Source organism: Schistocerca cancellata, chromosome 7 (assembly GCF_023864275.1).
Source record: "Schistocerca cancellata isolate TAMUIC-IGC-003103 chromosome 7, iqSchCanc2.1, whole genome shotgun sequence".
Lineage (NCBI taxonomy): Eukaryota > Metazoa > Arthropoda > Insecta > Orthoptera > Acrididae > Schistocerca > Schistocerca cancellata.
In genome coordinates, this window is record NC_064632.1 from 519206059 (window position 1) to 519225908 (window position 19850).

At 42.5% G+C, this 19850-nt stretch overlaps 1 protein-coding gene across 1 annotated transcript in view; it reads right to left on the minus strand.

Moving 5' to 3' along the window:
- The window catches only part of LOC126092142 (juvenile hormone acid O-methyltransferase-like), a 40814-nt gene that overhangs the window by 16874 nt on the left and 4090 nt on the right, over positions 1 to 19850 (minus strand). The window contains exon 2 of the mRNA XM_049907609.1: positions 5636 to 5841. Coding sequence (XP_049763566.1) covers positions 5636 to 5821 — 186 coding nt within the window. The 5' untranslated portion in view covers positions 5822 to 5841. The remainder of the gene's footprint in view (positions 1 to 5635; positions 5842 to 19850) is intronic.

Here is a 19850-nt window from a genome sequence, read left to right on the forward strand (position 1 = left end):
CCAACGAGTAGTTAAAGTTTCACATGATCTTATTCTGTTGCTAATGTTGAAAATTGTACTTCAAGAGAATAATTACTTAATTAGTGGATCAAGTAATGCTTTGCTGATCGAAGATAGTTGTAAATTATCTAGTACTCATGTGACAAAGAAGTATGTCAAAGTTAAGTCAATCTTTTATTCATTTCTGTAATAAAGTGAGCTAATATTTCTTGTGTTCTAGTTCGGTGCACCTGCTCTCAGAGCAATCGAAGAACCTACGATTGTGGTCGGGCGGAAATAGTTTCGTTCGGTCACAACAACAGTAGCTGACCGTTGCGGAAAATCCGTGCCTCCGACAGAAGAGAAGCAGTCGAAACAATATCTATCATGGAGGACTCTTTTAGGAGAAACGTTTTTATTCGTGTTGTCTTATACACATATGGGAGATGCATTATGCATACAAAATCAGTTTAACGGGTTGTTGCACTTAGTTTATATCTGTTCCGCATAACAGAGCCGTGTGCTCTACGCCATTTGTTGACCATCAAAGCCACCATCTAAACTGGAACTCCATTAAAGAAAATATGGAGAGAGCCAAAAGAATATGCAAAAAGTTGTTGTTGCTGTCTTCAGTCCAGAGACTGGTTTGATGCAGCTCTTCATGCTACTCTATCCTGTGCAAGCTTCTTCATCTCCCAGTACCTACTGCAACCTACATCCTTCTGAATCTGTTTAGTGTATTCATCTCCTGGTCTCCTTCTACGATTTTTACCCTGCACGCTGCCCTCAAATACTAAATTGGTGATCCGTTGATGCCTCAGAATATGCCCTACCAACCGATCCCCTCTTCTACTCAAGTTGTGCACCAAATTTCTTTTCTCTCCAATTCTATTCAATACCTTCTCATTAGTTATGTGATCTATCCACCTAATATTCAACATTCTTCTGTAGCACCACATTTCGAAAGCTTCTATTCTGTTCTTGTCTAAACTATTTATCGTCCACGTTTCACTTCCATACATGGCTACACTCCATACAAATAATTTCATAAACGATTTCCCGACACTTAAATCTATACTCGATGTTAACAAATTTTTCTTCTTCAGAAACACTTTTCTTGCCATTGCCAGCCTACATTTTATATTGTCTCTACGTCGACCATCATCAGTTATTTTGCTCCCCAAATAGCAAAACTCATTCACTACTTTAAGCGTCTCATTTCCTAATCTAATTCCCGCAGCATCACCCGACTTAATTCGACTACATTCCATTATTCTCGTTTTGCTTTTGTTGATGTTCATCTTATATCCTCCTGTCCATTCCGATCAGCTGCTCTTCCAGGTCCTTTGCTGTCTGTTGACAGAATTACAATGTCATCAGCGAAGCTCAAAGTTTTTATTTCTTCTCCATGGATTTTAATACCTACTCCGAATTTTTCTTTTGTTTCCTTTACTGCTTGCTCAATATACAGATTGAATAACATCGGGGATAGGCTACAGCCAGGTCTCACTCCCTTCCCAACCACTGCTTCCCTTTCATGCCCCTCGACTCTTATAACTGCCATCTGGTTTCTGTACAAACTGTAAATAGCCTTTCGCTCCCTGTATTTTACCCCTGCCACCTTCAGAATTTGAAAGAGAGTATTCCAGTCAACATTGTCAAAAGCTTTCTCTAAGTCTACAAATGCTAGAAACGTATATTTGCCTTTCCTTAATCTATTTTCTAAGACAAGTCGTAGGGTCAGTATTGCCCCACGTGTTCCAGCTTTTCTACGGAATCCAAACTGATCTTCCCCGAGATCGGCTTCTACCAGTTTTTCCAATCGTCTGTAAAGAATTCGTGTTAGTATTTTGCAGCCGTGGCTTATTAAACTGATAGTTCGGTACTTTTCACATGCGTCAACACCTGCTTTCTTTGGGATTGGAATTATTATATTCTTCTTGAAGTCTGAGGGTATTTCGCCTGACTGATACATCTTGCTCACTGGATGGTAGAGTTTTGGTTGGTTCAAATGGCTCTGAGCACTATGGGACTTAACTTCTGTGGTCATCAGTCCCCTAGAACTCAGAACTACTTAAACCTAACTAACCTAAGGACATCACACACATCCATGCCCGAGGCAGGATTCGAACCTGCGACCGTAGCAGTCCCGCGGTAGAGTTTTGTTAGACCTGGCTGTCCCAAGGCTGTCAGTAGTTCTAATGGAATGTCGTCTACTCCTGGGGCCTTGTTTCGACTTAGGTCTTTCAGTGCTATGCAAAAAGTATGAACAATATAAAAAGATGACCATGGCGTAAATGTAGGATCCTCGCCACATTCTCTTGAGTGAGCGGGAATGTTGGCCTGACGGTAAGCTAACCGCCAGCGAAGAGTAGTCCTACTTGTGAAGGGAAGTGCCACGACCGCACGAGTCGTACAAAGCTTTGAGCAGGTACTCGACCATGCAATGTGATGGCGACACGGGATGGCCGCCATCTTATGTGCATATCGCTAACTGACGTACAGCTTTGGTCAAAGTCTTGGCTTGAGTTGGAGCACTGTGTACAATCCGTGTCGACGGTTCGCACACGCGTCCAATTGCGCCCCTTTTCCCAGTCCATCAATATAATTGTTGAGGGCATTGGCAAAATATAATGTCTTCTGGTGAATCCTGGCTTTCAAGGTCCGTAATTTTAGATGCATACAGGTTGTCGACTACAGTGCACTGTTGAGCGGCATAGCCGATAAATGTCAGATGTGACAGTATGGGGTACTAGTGGAAACAATAACCGGTCTCGACTCGTACATACTCAGACTCCCTGAACATAAACATCCACACCAGCGAGGTATTAACCCCAGAGTAGTGAACATGCTCCATAAATTAATTAAGCAGTTCAGTGTTCATCTGCATGTGGCAAGGAACGGAGAAGCCTTCTTCGAAAATCGGCAAGTACCTCTACTTCCCTGGAGTCTTCTTCACATGACATAACACAGTCATTACATCCTTGGTCGGAAATTTGTTCGTCACACTCGCTTCGTAATCACTTTTAGTACATGAGACGCGCGCAGAGGAGATTCCACACTAACATAACCACGCTCACGTTGAAGCCATACTACAGCAAATGCTGTGATTATATTACGAGGGTCTCAGTTTACTGAAATCTGAATCGTAGTGTATTGTTAAGTTATTCAAGTAGTTTAAGCATGTCATGCACTTGATACTTCATTGGCATCTCTTCTTCGCTGTGTAGCAATTGTTATTAAAGATAGTTAATTTTCTAAAATCAGAACTGATTATGAATCTGATTGCAAGTGTAGCAGATTATGTCGATAATGAAAGGCGAACGAGCGTAAAAGGTTTTTCATCCACTTTGCGTTATAAAGATGTACGATGGATGCCTCAGTTACTCAAGGCCAATTGTTAACTCCAATTTCTCTTCATAGAACTTTTATTACAGGATTTCATATCACCAACAAACTATGAGAAACAAAAGGACAAATACAGATCTTCTTTTTCCCCCTTGTGAACGTATCTTTTTCATCCACCCTTTATGACAAAGATGCGTGAGTGAATCGCTGTCCTCTGTAGCCAACTCACAATTAGTGTCGTCTACATCAAAGTTTTCACTCTCCCCTACGAGCTGTTGTTGGCATGTGAGACTTTGGTCTTGGATTCGGTATGACTTTATGTTCCAGTGACGCGACGGATATTGGAATATACGGCCACCGTTTTCCTGACGAGAGACATTCACACAGTACCTGTGCTGATCTTCGTCGTGAGCATGCTACGGATGGGAGGCACATTTGAGAATACCGGAATTTTATGATGGCGTGACTGGCAGCTTCAGTAATGCACCTTTATCCAGAGTGGATGCTATGACATATGCTATGAGTACAGGTCGCGTATTTGTGTCTTAGTTGTTACAGTAGTACTGCATCACATTTAGTGGCAGATCTAAAGTCACTTAATTTTGCTGCTGCTACGGAATTTCTGAAGTACTTTCAGCAGCAAAATAGTAATGGTGCGGCCTTCCAAATACACGTCTTACTGTCAGATGCGACCTATTTTACGCTTGTTAGATATTTTAGCAGTTAGAATAGCCACGTCTGGAACTGTGTTGGTGTTAGAGCTCACTAAAGACTTTTCGTAATACATACGTATTTATATTTATTTATTTATATTATTTATATTTATATTATTTACACTACTGACCATTTAAATTGCTACACCAAGAAGAAATGCAGATGATAAACGGGTATTCATTGGACAAATATATTATACTAGAACTGGCATGTGATTACATTTTCACGCAATTTGGATGCATAGATCGTGAGAAATCAGTACCCAGAACAACCACTTCTGGCCGTAATAACGGTCTTGATACGCCTGGGTATTGAGTCAAACAGAGCTTGGATGGCTTGTACAGGTACAGCTGCCCATGCAGCTTCATCACGATCCCATAGTTCATCAAGAGTAGTGATTGGCGTGTGGTGACGAGTCAGTTGCTCGGTCACCATTGACCAGACGTTTTCAGTTGGTGAGAGATCTGGAGAATGTGTTGGCCAGGGCAGCAGTCGGACATTTTCTGTATCCAGATAGGCCCGTACAGGACCTGCAAGATGCGGTCGTGCACTATCCTGCTGAAATGTAGGGCTTCGCAGGGATCGAATGAAGGGTAGAGCCACGGGTCACAAGACACATCTGAAATGTAACGTAAACTGTTCAAAGTGCCGTCAATGCGAACAAGAGGTGACCGAGACGTGTAACCAATGGCACCCCATACCATCAGGCCTGGTGATACGCCAGTATGGCGATGACGAAGACACGCTTCCAGTGTGCGTTCACCGCGATGTCGCCAAACTCGGATACGACCATCATGGTGCTGTAAACATAACCTGGATTCATCCGAAAAAATGACGTTTTGCCATTCGTGCACCCAGGTCCTTTGTTGAGTACACAATCGCAGGCGCTCCTGTCTGTGATGCAGCGTCATGGGAACCGCAGCCATGGTCTCCGAGCTGATAGTCCATGCTGCTGCAAACGTCGTCGAACTGTTCGTGCAGATGGTTGTTGTCTTGCAAACGTCCCCATCTGTTGACTCAGGGATCGATATGTGGCTGCACGATCCGTACCAGCCATGTGGATAAGATGCCTGTCATCTCGACTGCTAGTGGTACGTGGCTGTTTAGATCCAGCACGGCGTTTCGTATTACCCTCCTGAATCCATCGATTCCATATTCTGCTAACAGTCATTGGATCTCGACCAACGCGAGCAGCAATGTCGCGATACGATAAACCGCAATAGCGATAGGCTATAATCCGACCGTTATCAAAGTCGGAAACGTGATGGTACGCATTTATCCTCCTTACACGAGGCATCACAACAACGTTTCACCAGGCAACGCCGGTCAACTGCTATTTGCGAATGAGAAATCGGTTGGAAACTTTCCTCATGTCAGCACGTTGTAGGTGACGCCACCGGCGCCAACCTTGTGTGATTTCTCTAAAAAGCTAATCATCTGCACATCACAGCATGTTCTTCCTGTCGGTTAAAGGGGGGGGGGGGGTTGGTGGAAGAAACCCACTGAGGTATTGGGCTGTTGGACCTGGAGGATTCATACTGCTGGAGATAAGCTCAGTTGAGTTTAGAGGAAAGGACAAATCTGTGATGCGAACCTGGGTGTGTGGAGGCAGCCTGGGCAGTAGCAGGTCGACGGTGACGTCTCCGGCGCCGCAGCCCACGTCGAGCACTCGCAGGGGCGGCGCCGGCCACCGCAGCGACGGCCACGCCGCCTCCAGCGCCGCCGACGCCTCCCACCGCTGGAGCCCGTTGGACCGCGAGTACAGCTCCGCCTTGTCCATTGCGACTGCCCCACGAGAGACTAAAGGGGAAGCCAGAAAACACCAGGAAGAAGTAACTGTTTATAGTCTCGCCAGCCTTGACATAGAGACGAATTGGAGGTAAAATCTTATGAGGAGCCATCCACACACTAACGTTGAAATGTGTATCGGGAGTACCTATCGCAGTGGAAATGGCAGGTTGTGGTGGCGGGTAGGGTGATGGACATTCTGGATCAAGAAACTTCCTGGCACATTAAAACTGTGTGCCGGACCGAGACTCGAACTCGGGACCTTTGCCTTTCGTGGGCAAGTGTTCTACCAATTGAGCTACCCAAGCACGACTCGCACCCTGACCTCACAGCTTCAATTCTGCCAGTATCTCGTCTCCTACCTTCCAAACTTCACAGCTGCCGGGTTAGAGGGGAGCTTCAGTGAAGTCCTCACAGCTTCAATTCTGCCAGTATCTTGTCTCCTACCTTCCAGACTTCACTGAAGCTCTCCTGCGAACGCGGCAGCTGTGAAGTTTGGAAGGTAGGAGACGAGATACTGGCAGAATTGAAGCTGTGAGGACGGGGCGCGAGTCGTGGTTGGATAGCTCAGCTGGTAGAGCAACTGCCCGCGAAAGGCAAAGGTCCCGAGTTCGAGTATCGGTCCGGCACACAGTTTTAATCTGCCAGGAAGTTTCATATCAGCGCACACTCCACTGCAGAGTGACAATTTAATTGTGGATTCTGGATCAAATTTGACCTTCGACTGTCAGCTTGCCTGTATTCACGGGCAGGGGCAAATGCATGACGCCATTACACCCTACTTCTCTCCTAAACCTTCGATAGCTACAAATCTTCCCTCCGTCTAGCCCTCCCACTCCCCCTCTCCCCTACCCCTTCATCGCCTCTCCCTACTCCACTTCTCTTTCTAAACGACGTCCCTTTGTTGGGAAGAGGCCAGTCAGAGAACTTCTAACCTGTTTCTAAGGCTAGCTTAAGTATTAGTTGAAAGATGTGATTGGACGAGCTAATACGGCACTAAAATATCGAGCTGTTATTAAGGGGGCTAAGTATGTGTAACACCATTTGTGTAGAATCTCTTTGATGTGTATTGCCAAGAACTGGACATGGCTTAGGAATGGGGTGGGGTAAGGGGAGAGGGGAAATGGATGTTCAGGATGGGATGGAAGGGATTTGCCTAATTTGCCTATTGAAGAGAGCGTGGTTCAGGAGAAGGGTGAATCATGATGACGTGATGCTTTTGCCCTGTATTTACACGCGGGAAATCTGACAATCAGGTGTCACATTTGATCCAGAATGCATACAAACTAGTGTCAGATGTGATCAACCTGAATTTTAGGAGATAAATACTTCGTTTTTAGAGGCAAATACATACAAACATATAATTACCTCCCATATAATTAGCTGTTCAACACTAAATTTTCAATTTCTGCTTTTGAAACACCTTGCTGTTTCTGTTGTTCACATACAGTTTGTCCCTTCTAAGAGTCGTCTGGCGCTTTTTCTTTGGTATTCTGGCAGATATTTGCAATAACTGGAGTTACCGCAAACTTATACCGCTCATTACATTTTTCATTCAACACTCAGTGTCAACGGAAACTGTCAGTTTGTTTTCCATTAAAAAAATAATAAAATGTAACTTTATGTTCCCATTTGATAGGGAGACTCTAAATTAGTCTAGTGCAATGTTCGTTTTATCGATATTTTTTAATTTGGACAGTGATAAATGAAGAATAATTAGTACTCAAGCCAGTGGCGGATTTACATATACGCCCACTAATAACGGGCCTAGGGGTCGCACCTTAAGGGGGTGGCATTTTTTGCTCTGTACTCATTTTAACCTATTACGTTTTGAAATAACTGCGATTACAAACGACAAACATTTTTAATATTGTTAAACAACTTGTTGGTGTAAGTAAGCCTTAAGAACGAAATTCGACAATACAAGCTTGGAAATATACATAGTTTACTTAGTGACTGAATGGAAATTTAACATTGGGTTTCTGTCTGGTATCATCTTCATGATTGTTCAAAATATTTTGAAGTAAGCTGTCAGGATTCCAATGATTGTTCAAAATATTTTGAAGTAAGCTGTCAGGATGGCAATGTACAATACAATGTTTGAAATGTTATTATTCCGAGAATTGTCGGCTGCTACTCAATCCTACCATTATTTTCTTCGTGAAAATACCGGCCTCAGTATGTAAAACCCAACTCTGTTTAAATTTCTTGTAGAAATTACAAGGAAGTATCAAGTCAACCCTCCATTACTGTAATTAATGTCAAAGCTGTGTAGTCTTCAGTATCTGAGCTTTGATTTAATGACACCCGTTTAACAAAACATGTTGTCCAGGGAATGTTTTATATTTTTATATACATGTTTATACGAAAAGAACATAAGCAGAATACCTAATAATTAGTGAAATATGCTTCACAAGAGTTTAGAAACTTTGTCTATTTATTTACTTTGTTATCTTTTTGGCGCAAAAAGGAGAAGTAACCAACTTTCGTTTGTCTCATTTATTGTGCTGCAGCCTGCGCGATATCAAAGTTCACACTGTGTACAATCGAATAGTACGTGGCATTGGAAATTTTATATTAAACTACTTAACTAAGCTTTTTTTCTTAGAGGAAAGGTTATTTTTATTTTATGTTGGAACAAAAGGTGCATTCGGGTGTAGACATAACAGCAGTGTTCACACATATGACAACACGCCACATCAACTGTCAACAAGACTACTTACACTTTGTAGTCTGTCTTCTCTGCCCATAGAAACCGCTAAAATGTTATGAGAATAAGTGGGATAAGAGTCGATCCAGCACACCTCACGGCAAGACATTGCAAAAATTATTTGCTCTTTAAATTAGAAAGACATTGTCAAGAATATTCAGAAAATATTTGCATCCCAGCTAAAATTTCGGCGACGCGGGAAACAGAAGCCAAAGAAGGGACTGTCCCGTTTCTTTAAGAGACGAATACCAGCCGGCAGCTGTGCTTTTACTGTTCGCTGACAACGGAGGAACAGGCGACCATGAAATTGCAGTAAATTATTCTGTATTGTAATTCTTTCACACCACAATTACGTCGAGTAATCCGAGTTGGTTAGTTCATCGCTCCGTATTTAAAGATTTTTTTTCTTTTGTTTTGACTGTTTGGTTGAAAATTCTGTAAGTGCCATAACATGAATAACAGTGAAAAAAGCAAACGTGAAAAATTAGTGGGGCGGCATTTCGGAAGTTATCGAAGAAAAAGTGAGAACGAGAAGCCAGTGTCCTCAAAATACTGGTTCGCAGGAGAGCTTCTGTAAAGTTTGGAAGGTAGGAGACGAGGTACTGGCGGAAGTAAAGCTGTGAGGACGGGGGTGTGAGTCGTGCTTGGGTAGCTCAGATGGTAGAGCACTTTCACGCGAAAGGCAAAGGTCCCGAGTTCGAGTCTTGGTCCGGCACACAGTTTTAATCTGCCAGGAAGTTTCATCGTACAATCAGTTTAACAGCTCATGCATCCAAGTTGCTCACAAGAATAATATACTGAAAAATTGAAAAGGAATGGAGGAGCAGTTAGATGACGATCAGTTTGGCTTAGGAAATGTAAAAGTACAAGAGAGGCAGTTCTGTCGTTGCACCTTGCGATTGATGCAAGACCTAAGAAAAATCTAAACACATAAATAGGATTTCCCGACCTAGGAAAAGCTTTAGACAATGTAAAATGGTACAATATGTTTGAAATTCGCAAGAAACTATTCATTTTTATTTATTTATTTGACCTGACAAGGTTTGTGCCTTTAGATAAAGTATTTTTTTTACATGAGAGTTACCTGTAAAATAACAATGATCTTAATATGAAATATAATAATAAAATAGAACTGATGAAATTAAAAATGAGATGGGTGTATGCAGAAACAACGCGAATAAATAGTACTGACTAGGAAGTAGTCGAGTTAATATTCCTACTACTTGTGCTGTTGCTGCTATTGTCACTAGTAATAGTTGTGACACTGACAGATGTAAATCTCCGGCGAGAAGACCCTCCAATGTGTGGTGCTTGCGGCGTCCAGGTAACTGTGCGCCACGTTTTATTGGATTGCGTTTTATTTTCTGACCAGCGGGCCGCGGCTGACTTGCCAGCGGACCTGCCAACTCTTTTAGGCAACTCTCGGACGAATGTGGTTAAAGTTTTAAAGTTCTGTGCCATGTCAAATGTTTTTACAAAGATTTTAGGGAGAGGATTTTAATTTGCTCACTGTGTGACAAGCTCGCCCATATTTTATGTAAGTAGCCAGCCAGTGACAATTTCAGTGGCATTCTTGTTGCTCTGTTATCCCTTTCCTTCGGGTTTACTTTCTTATATAGCATTTTCTTTCTTTTCCTGCTTTCTTTGCGTGTGTGCCTCAGTTTTCTTAGGTCGTCCACATTCGTTCCTTTTAATGTGTGTCAGGGCACTGATGACCTCGATGTTGAGCGCCCATAAACCCCAACACACACACACACACACACACACACAGATGTAAAATTATTTAAAAGTATTTATAGGTGTACAAAAGTAATATATTCTGATGTCGCGAGTTCTGTGAGAGGGAAATTTAGGTAGACTGCATCAGCCAAGAGCAATGGGAAAGGGGGAGGTCTGGATGGAAGGAAGGATGTTGGGGGGAAACGAATGCGTTCAAGGACAAGACTAGACATTAGCGCACGCTCCGCTGGAGACTGCAAAATTCATTCTGGAAAAATCTCCCAAGCTGTGGCAAAGCCATGTCTCCGCATTATCGTTTCTTCCAAGAGTGCTAGTTTTGCAAGTTTCGCAGGAGAACCTCTATGAAATTTGGAAGCTAGGAGACGGGGTATTGTCGGAAGTAAAGCTGTGAGGAGGGGTCGTAGGTAGCGAACACTTGTTCGAGACAGGCAAAGGTTATGGGATCGAACATCGTCCGGCACATAGTTTTAGTCTGCGAGGAAGATTCCTAACAGCGCAAACTCCACTGAAGAGTGAGAATTTCATTCTGGAATACAGATATTGTTCTTGGTTCAGTAGGTATGTTACTCACTATCTTTTGAAGCTGGAGATGTTATTCAGTTCTGTAATATAATGAGTTAAATGTGTTGGATCGTCATTGAGAGATAATTACATATGGTCATGCGAATGTACAGGCATGGAGCAAACGAACTTAACGTTAAATATTGGAAGATGGTCTCCATTGAATCGTCAACACATATCAGCTATGTCCACTGGAATAACCCGGATGAATTGATAGCCCGATTATTATTGCATCATCAAAAGCGGCATGCAATAATTCACAGGATAATGAAATAATATCTGTTGGAGGAATTTCGGGAAGCAGTGATTATTACCTGAAGTTTATGATGGCCGTGGGAAATGAAGACTCAACTAAACTCAGTTAGTTAAAAACTCAGCCATAAAAGGTTCTATTCGCAAATTCTAAAGATTTGGAAACAGTTCACGAAATTATTACGTGGAATTTGGCATATGGAACAGTATGCTTCGGAGCTTTAGAACATGAAGCGAGAGATCGTATTCTATTTCAGAGTAGGACTGAAGATGTACTATTTGAGGGAAAACATTCGGACACCTATTAGTGGACATTAATATGGGCAGTGTCCACCCTTCATGTTAATGATGGCTTAACTATGTTGGCGAGACAGAATGAAATGTCTGAATATCTGTGGAGAAATGACGGCCCATTCTTCCTCAAGAGCAAAGATCAGAGAGGGTAGTGACGTTGGATGCTAAAGTCTGGAGCAAAATCGACGTTCTCATACCAAAGCTGTTCCGTTTAGTTAATGTTGGTGCTCTTGATAGGCTAGTCCATTTCAGGAATGTTGATGTGCACATACTGTTGTCTTACAGGCGCAGCTTTGTGACAAGGTGTATTGTTATGCTGATACAACCATAATCTCTGAACGCCGGCCGATGTGGCCGTGCGGTTCTAGGCGCTTCAGTCTGGAACCGCGTGATCGCTACGGTCGCAGGTTCGAATCGTGCCTCGGGCATGGATGTGTGTGATGTCCTTAGGTTAGTTAGGTTTAAGTAGTTCTAAGTTCTAGGGGACTGATGACCTCAGAAGTTAAGTCCCATAGTGCTCAGGGCCATAATCTCTGAACTGTTTTCTAGTGTACGCAGAACACAGTCCCGTAAAATATGTTTCAATATTTCACCATTAACCGTTTTCCGAAGCGCAATAAGGGGATTATATCCTCACCATGAGAAACCCTCCCGTACGTAACACCATCTCCTCTACTTCACTGCTGGCACAACAGATGATGGATGGCACATCGGCTTGCCGCAGGGTATAGTGTGATTTATAACTCTAAAGCACACGTTCTCAGTCATCCGCTGTTGAGTGGCCCCACTATTTATACAACTTCCAGTATCACTTAGCTCTTACTACAGAAATGTGTGGATTAAGAGGAGTTACTCGACCATTTTACGCCATTCTTTTGAAGTCCCTACACACAGCTATTGAGCCAGCTGAACTACTGGTAGCGCTTTTCAACCGACGCGTGATTTCTTCCACTGATTTCATGCGACTTTACACAACCACCCTCCGCAATGCTTGACGGTCCATAGTCATCACTGCATAAGGTTTTGCCTGGTCTTTGTTTGGCTGTGGTTGTTCCTTCACGTTTCCATTTCACAATTACATCGCTGACAACCGACTTGGCGGCTTTAGGAGATTTGAAATGTCCCAGATGGATCTGTTAATTATGTGATATCAAATGACTAGTCCAGCCGGCCGTGGTGGCCGAGCGGTTCTAGGCGCTTCAGTCTGGAACCGCGCGACCGATACGGTCGCAGGTTCGAATCCTGCCTCGAGCATGGATGTGTGTGATGTCCTTAGCTTAGGTTTAAGTAGTTCTAAGTTCTAGGAGACTGATGACCTCAGAAGTTAAGTCCCATAGTGCTCAGAGCCATTTGAACCATTTGACTAGTCCAAATTCAAAATCAGTGAACTCTCCTGACGTGACTGCTTCTCTGCTGACGACCATCGCTCACAGCTTACTTTTATCCTGGCGGGTTCTATATCTACATCTACCTGGATACTTTGCAAATCACATTTAAGTGCCTGGCAGAGGGTTCATCGAACCAACTTCACAATTCTCTATTATTTCAATCTCGTATAGCGCGCGAAAAGAATGAACACCTATATCTTTCCGTACGAGCTCTGATTTCCCTTGTTTTATCGTGGTGATCGTTCCTCCCTATGTAGGTCGGTGTCAACAAAATATTTTCGCATTCTGGGGAGAAAGTTGGTGACTAGAATTTCGTGAGAATATTCTGTCGCTAAGAAAAACGCCTTTCTGATGTCCAGCCCAAATCCTGCATTATTTATCTAACACTCTCTCCCATATTTCGCGAGAATACAAGACGTACTGCCTTTCTTTGAACTTTTTCGATGTACTCCGTCAGTCGTATGTGGTAAGGATCTCACACCGCGCAGCAGTATTCTAAAAGAGGACGGACAAGCGTATTATAGGCTGTCTCCTTAGAAGGTCTGTTACATTTTCTAAGTGTCCTGCCAATAAAACGCAGTCTTTGATTAGCCTTCCCCACAACATTCTCTATGTGTTCCTTCCAATTTAAGTTGTTCCTTATTTTAATACCTATGTATTTAGTTGAATTTACGGCTTTTAGATTAGATTGATTTATCGTGTAACCGAAGTTTAACGAGTTCCTTTTAGCACTCATGTGGATGACCTCACACTTTTCGTTATTTAGGGTCAACTGCCACTTTTCGCACCATTCAGGTATCTTCTCTAAATCGTTTTGCAGTTTTTTTTAATCTTCTGATGACTTTATTAGTCGATAAACGACAGCGTCATCTGCAAACAACCGAAGACGGCTGCTCAGATTGTCTCCTAAATCGTTTATATAGATAAGGAACAGCAAAGGGCCTATAACACTACCTTGGGGAACGCCAGAAATCACTTCTGATTTACTCGATGACTTTCCGTCAGTTACTACGAACTGTGACCTCTCTGACAGGAAATCAAAAATCCAGTCACGTAACTGAGACGGTATTCCATAAGCACGCAATTTCACTACGAGCTGCTTGTGTGGTACAGTGTCAAAAGCCTTCTGGAAATTCAGAAATACTGAATCGATCTGAAATCCCATGTCAATAGAACTCAACGATTCATGTGAATAAAGAGCTAGTTGTGTTTCACAAGTTCGATGTTTTCTAAACCCATGTTGACTGTGTGTGAATAGACTGTATTCTTCGAGGTAATTCATAATGTTTGAACACAATATATGTTCCAAAATCCTGCTGCATATCGACGTTAACGATATGGGCCTGTAATTTAGTGGATTACTGCAACTACCTTTCTTGAATATTGGTGTGACCCGTGCTACTTTCCAGTCTTTGGGTACGGATCTTTCGTCGAGCGATCGGTTGTACATGATCGTTAAGTCTGGAGCTAATGCATCAGCATACTCAGAAAGGAACCTAAGTGGTATACAGTCTGGACCAGAAGACTTGCTTTTATTATGTGATTTAAGTTGATTCACTACTCCGAGGATATTTACGTCTACATTACTCATGTTGGCAGCTGTTCTCGATTCGTCTTCTTTTGTGAAGGCATTTCGAAAGGCTGTGTTTAGTAACTCTGCTTTGGCAGCGCTGTCTTCGCTAGTATCTCCCTTGCTATCGCGCAGAGAAGGCATTGATTGTTTCTTGCTGCTAACATACTTCACATACGACCAGAATCTCTTTGAATTTTCTGCCAGGTTTCGAGAAAAAGTTTCGTTGTGGAAACTGTTATAAGCATCTCGCATTGAAGTCCGCGCTAAATTTCGAGCTTCTGTAAAAGATCGCCATTCTTGGGGATTTTGCGCCTGTTTAAATTTGGCGTCTTTGTTTCGTTGTTTCTGCAACAGTGTTCTGACCCGTTTTGTGTACCAAGGAGGTACAGGAGGTTGCGCCTCTCATGACGTACAGTGATCAGCTTCATACATAGTGATGTCCGTATACTTTTGATCAGATAGAGCATAGGCAGAGTTCAAGAGCCGGCAGTACGAACCCGTTACCTAAGTTAAATGTCTACATCTACATCTACATGACTACTCTGCAATTCACATTTAAGTGCTTGGCAGAGGGTTCATCGAACCACAATCATACTATCTCTCCACCATTCCACTCCCGAACAGCGCGCGGGAAAAACGAACACCTAAATCTTTGTGTTCAAACTTTCTCTTATTTTATTTTGATGATCATTCCTACCTGTGTAGGTTGGGCTCAACAAAATATTTTCGCATGCGGAAGAGAAAGTTGGGGACTGAAATTTCGTAAATAGATCTCGCCGCGACGAAAAACGTCTTTGCTTTAATGACTTCCAATCCAACTCGCGTATCATATCTGCCACACTCTCTCCCCTGTTACGTGATAACACAAAACGAGCTGCCCTTTTTTGCACCCTTTCGATGTCCTCCGTCAATCCCACCTGGTAAGGATCCCACACGGCGCAGCAAAATGGTTCGAATGGCTCTGAGCACTATGGGACTTAACATCTATGGTCATCAGTCCCCTAGAACTTAGAACTACTTAAACCTAACTAACCTAAGGACAGCACACAACACCCAGCCATCACGAGGCAGAGAAAATCCCTGACCCCGCCGGGAATCGAACCCGGGAGCCCGGGCGTGGGAAGCGAGAACGCTACCGCACGACCACGAGATGCGGGCACACCGCGCAGCAATATTCTAACAAAGGACGAACGAGTGTAGTGTAAGCTGTCTCTTTGAAACGCAACCTTTGGCTCGCCTTCCCCACAATATTATCTATGTGGTCTTTCCAACTGAAGTTGTTCGTAATTTTAACACCCAGGTACTTAGTTGAATTGACAGCCTTGAGAATTGTACTATTTATCGAGTAATCGAATTCCAACGGATTTCTTTTGGAACTCATGTGGATCACATCACTTTTTTCGTTATTTAGCGTCAACTGCCACCTGCCACACCATACAGCAATCTTTTCTAAATCGCTTTGCAACTGATTCTGGTCTTCAGATGACCTTACTAGACGGTAAATTACAGCATCATCTGCGAACAACCTAAGAGAACTGCTCAGATTGTCACCCAGGTCATTTGTATAGATCAGGAACAGCAGAGGTCCCAGGACGCTTCCCTGGGGAACACCTGATATCACTTCAGTTTTACTCGATGATTTGCCGTCTATTACTACGAACTGCGACCTTCCTGACAGAAAATCACTAATCCAGTCGACAACTGAGACGATACCCCATAGGCCCGCAGCTTGATTAGAAGTCGCTTGTGAGGAACGGTGTCAAAAGCTTTCCGGAAATCTAGAAATACGGAATCAACTTGAGATCCTCTGTCGATAGCGTCCATTACTTCGTGCGAAGAAAGAGCTAGCTGCGTTGCACATGAACGATGTTTTCTGAAACCATGCTGATTACGTATCAATAGATCGTTCCCTTCGAGGTGATTCATAATGTTTGAATACAGTATATGCTCCAAACCTCTACTGCAAACCGACGTCAATGATGTAGGTCTGTAGTTACATGGATTACTCCTACTACCCTTCTTAAACACTGGTGCGACCTGCGCAATTTTCCAATCTGTAGGTACAGATCTATCGGTGAGCGAGCGGTTGTATATGATTGCTAAGTAGGGAGCTATTGTATCAGCGTAATCTGAAAGGAACCTAATCGGTATACAATCTGGACCTGAAGACTTGCCCGTATCAAGCGATTTGAGTTGCTTCGCAACCCCTAAGGTATCTACTTCTAAGAAACTCATGCTAGCAGCTGTTCGTGTTTCAAATTCTGCAATATTCCATTCGTCTTCCCTGGTGTCTTTGAGAGGTTAGCAGGTGCACGTTGGCTTAGTCTAAAGTACAGTCGGCCGTCGTGTGCGTGTGTTGTCTTGCCGAAGCACGTCAGCTGAGCTGTATATCCGCCTACCTGTCTGAATTTGGACGTTGAAAAGTTGCCGATATTAGGTAACTGTAACTATTGTATATGTCCGTTTCTTACATATTTTAGAAATCCTTGCAGCGTCCCTTTGCAAATAAGACGAGGCTTTCTTTCCTGAGCATTATAACAACGCGTTATTTCAATGCCATTTAAACTGTTTAAAAAGCACATTAAGTAAAAAACATCTTTTCTCTTTTTCAAAGTGACGGGAATATCAGGTTGTCCACTGCCGAAAAATATGGAGAAAAAATTTTGCATTGTAACTGATGATTGACTTTGGGGCCGAAGCTAACGTGCGACTGCTAATAAAATGTTATTTTCAATCTCTGCTTATTGCAAGAAAAATGTTGTGGGAATTGCGAAGAGATAGTGACTATTATTGTTATGAGAGAAATGAAAGCTGAATGAGAATTGGCTTAATCAGATGTAGATCTCATTCTACTGGTAAATACAAACACACTTTGTATTTTGTTTCGTTTAAATACGTTGGCAAGATCCTGCAGCGTAACTGAGGATGAGTGCTTAGTATAAGCCAGATTAACACTACTTTGAAAATTATAGTTCAGCCTGGAATGTAGAATATCGTGAACCTTTTATTCATTTCTCTACATTCTATTGAAACTATGACCTGTATTGTATATAGTCGAACATTTTAGTCCAATATCCTCATGGCAAGACCATTTAGCTTCAAATAACATCATTAGTTGAAGAAGCATGAGAAATTCAAGCTGCCATCGCTACTGAGATGCATCAAATGGTTCAAATGGCTCTGAGCACTATGGGACTTAACATCTGAGGTCATCAGTCCCCTAGAACTTAGAACTACTTAAACCTAACTAACTGAAGGACATCACACACATCCATGCCCGACGCAGGATTCGAACCTGTGACCGTAGCAGTCGCTCGGTTCCAGACTGTAGCGCCTAGAACCGCTCGACCACACCGACCGGCTGAGCTGCATCTTCCTGCTATACAGGATATGTCCAAGAACATCTGTTTTCACAAAGGGTTTTGACGATTTTCACCAAACAGACTTAGGAGACGATGATTCCTTATTTCACATGGAATTCTGACTGTAAATGTTTATCAGCAGTGACCAATGTTTACTCCTTAAAACACATGGGTTGCTACTACGAATTATAAACGTGGTACAGTAGAAGCAGATGCACTTAAAAATGTATACAGCGAAAACTGACGAATATCATCACATTTACAAAGGCTGATGTAGGAAAGGAATTTTGCAATGCTAGTTTAAAAAAATAATGCAATATATCAAAGTTAATCATTACTGCACTTTTTCATATATGGTAGCTCCCATGGTTGATCGCTCCAACAAAACTCTTAAGTAAATACTATTCAAACTTCCTAAAATGCATTAATATTGTACAAAGTTTGGTACGAGAATAAAGTCGCACAGAACACAGGACAATAAAAATAAAACCACCTGGTGTAAAGAATAATAGCCCTTAATCTTCTCCGCATAAAAAAACAAAAATGACTGAATCTCACCTACTTAAATTAAAAGCAGGAGATTTCGTTGGAGATGTCGAATTGAAGACTGTTTTGGAAAAAATTATACTGCAAACTGTTCTACTCAAAAATTCAGCTTCTGTAAAGTCAAAAATTTGTAAAGTCAAAGAAAGCAATCTGAGATCATATCTACTTGAAGATTATTATTCTCAGCCTGCAGAAGAAGCTTTCTATGCAGCAGCTCTCGAGAAAGTGAAATATCCATCAACCTGTGTTGCTGAGAAAATTGTTCGTAACAAAAATTACAAAGCTTTGGTAATTCAACAATGATTACAAGAACTGGATTCCTTTGCAAAAGTTTGAGATAATGAAGGCTTGAGGTAACGAAGACACCCATTTAACATGTTATGTGCGCACACATTCTTGTGTGTGTGTGTGTGTGTGTGTGTGTGTGTGTGTGTGTGTGTGCGTGTGTGTATATATATGTGTGTTTCTGACGATGCCTTGTGGGTTCGGCGAATGCTAAGAAAGCAACCCGCCTTTCTCCTGCCAGTGAACGAGGTGGCGCAGTGTTTAGCATGATAGACTTGCATTCGGGAGGACGACTGTTCAAATCCCCCCGTCGGGCATCCGGATTTACGATTTCCGTGATTTCCCTAAACCACTCTAAGAAAATGGTAGGATTTTTTCTTCGAAAAGGACATAGCTGATTTCCTTCCTCATCCTTTCGTAATCCGAGCTTGTACTCCGTCTCTAATGACCGCGCTGTTGATGGGACATTAAACTATCATCTACGCTCCTTCCTGTCCTGCCGCAGCACTACTCCTGGAAGTAGGCAACCCGGAGTCATAGCCCCTACTGCCTATTCTATACAAATACCCGCTATGAATTTTTTTTTTTGCCATGAATAAACTCTATCTTTGCTTTTCCGCTACTCTTATGTTATAGTCCTTCTTTCTGTATCATAAGTAGATTTAATAATGTCATTTTTCACCGTTCGGTACAATTCTAATCAAAGTGACGTTCAGCTGATGTTCTCCACACCTACATTTGACCGTGACATTACCGTACATTCCCTTCTGTTCCGTTGACTATCAGCGTGATTCCACTTTAAGGTCCTGTAAATGATGCACTGTGGAAGTTGGAGAACATAAAGAAAGTATGCCCGTATGACAAAACACAAATGCAACGCTGGCCTTGTAGCACGTTTTCGTGAACCGGAAAGAAAGATTTCAAATTTATCCATGACTTGAAATGAACGAGTAGCTAGTCTGGGATACTTCGAGTTTCACGGTTTGGGCGTTCGGGTCACCAAAGCGTTTTCTAAGAATTTCCAAGAGACGTCACAGCTATTTGTGGAAACGCTGAACAACTTCAGGTGTCTCTATGTTACGCCTGTTCACGGTCGGGGGAACTGATTCATCGCTCAACAAAGGCGTGAATGTGTTCGAAATACGATAGATATTTGCATACATAGTTTTTTTCATGAAGTTCAATTTTAGATTCTAGAGAACAGAAGAGACATCATCAGTTATAAAGGGTATCGTAATTTACATGTTCGTTAAGGCTGCAGCGCACAAATGAGAATGCGATCTCGTCAAGTACCTAATACTATACAACTA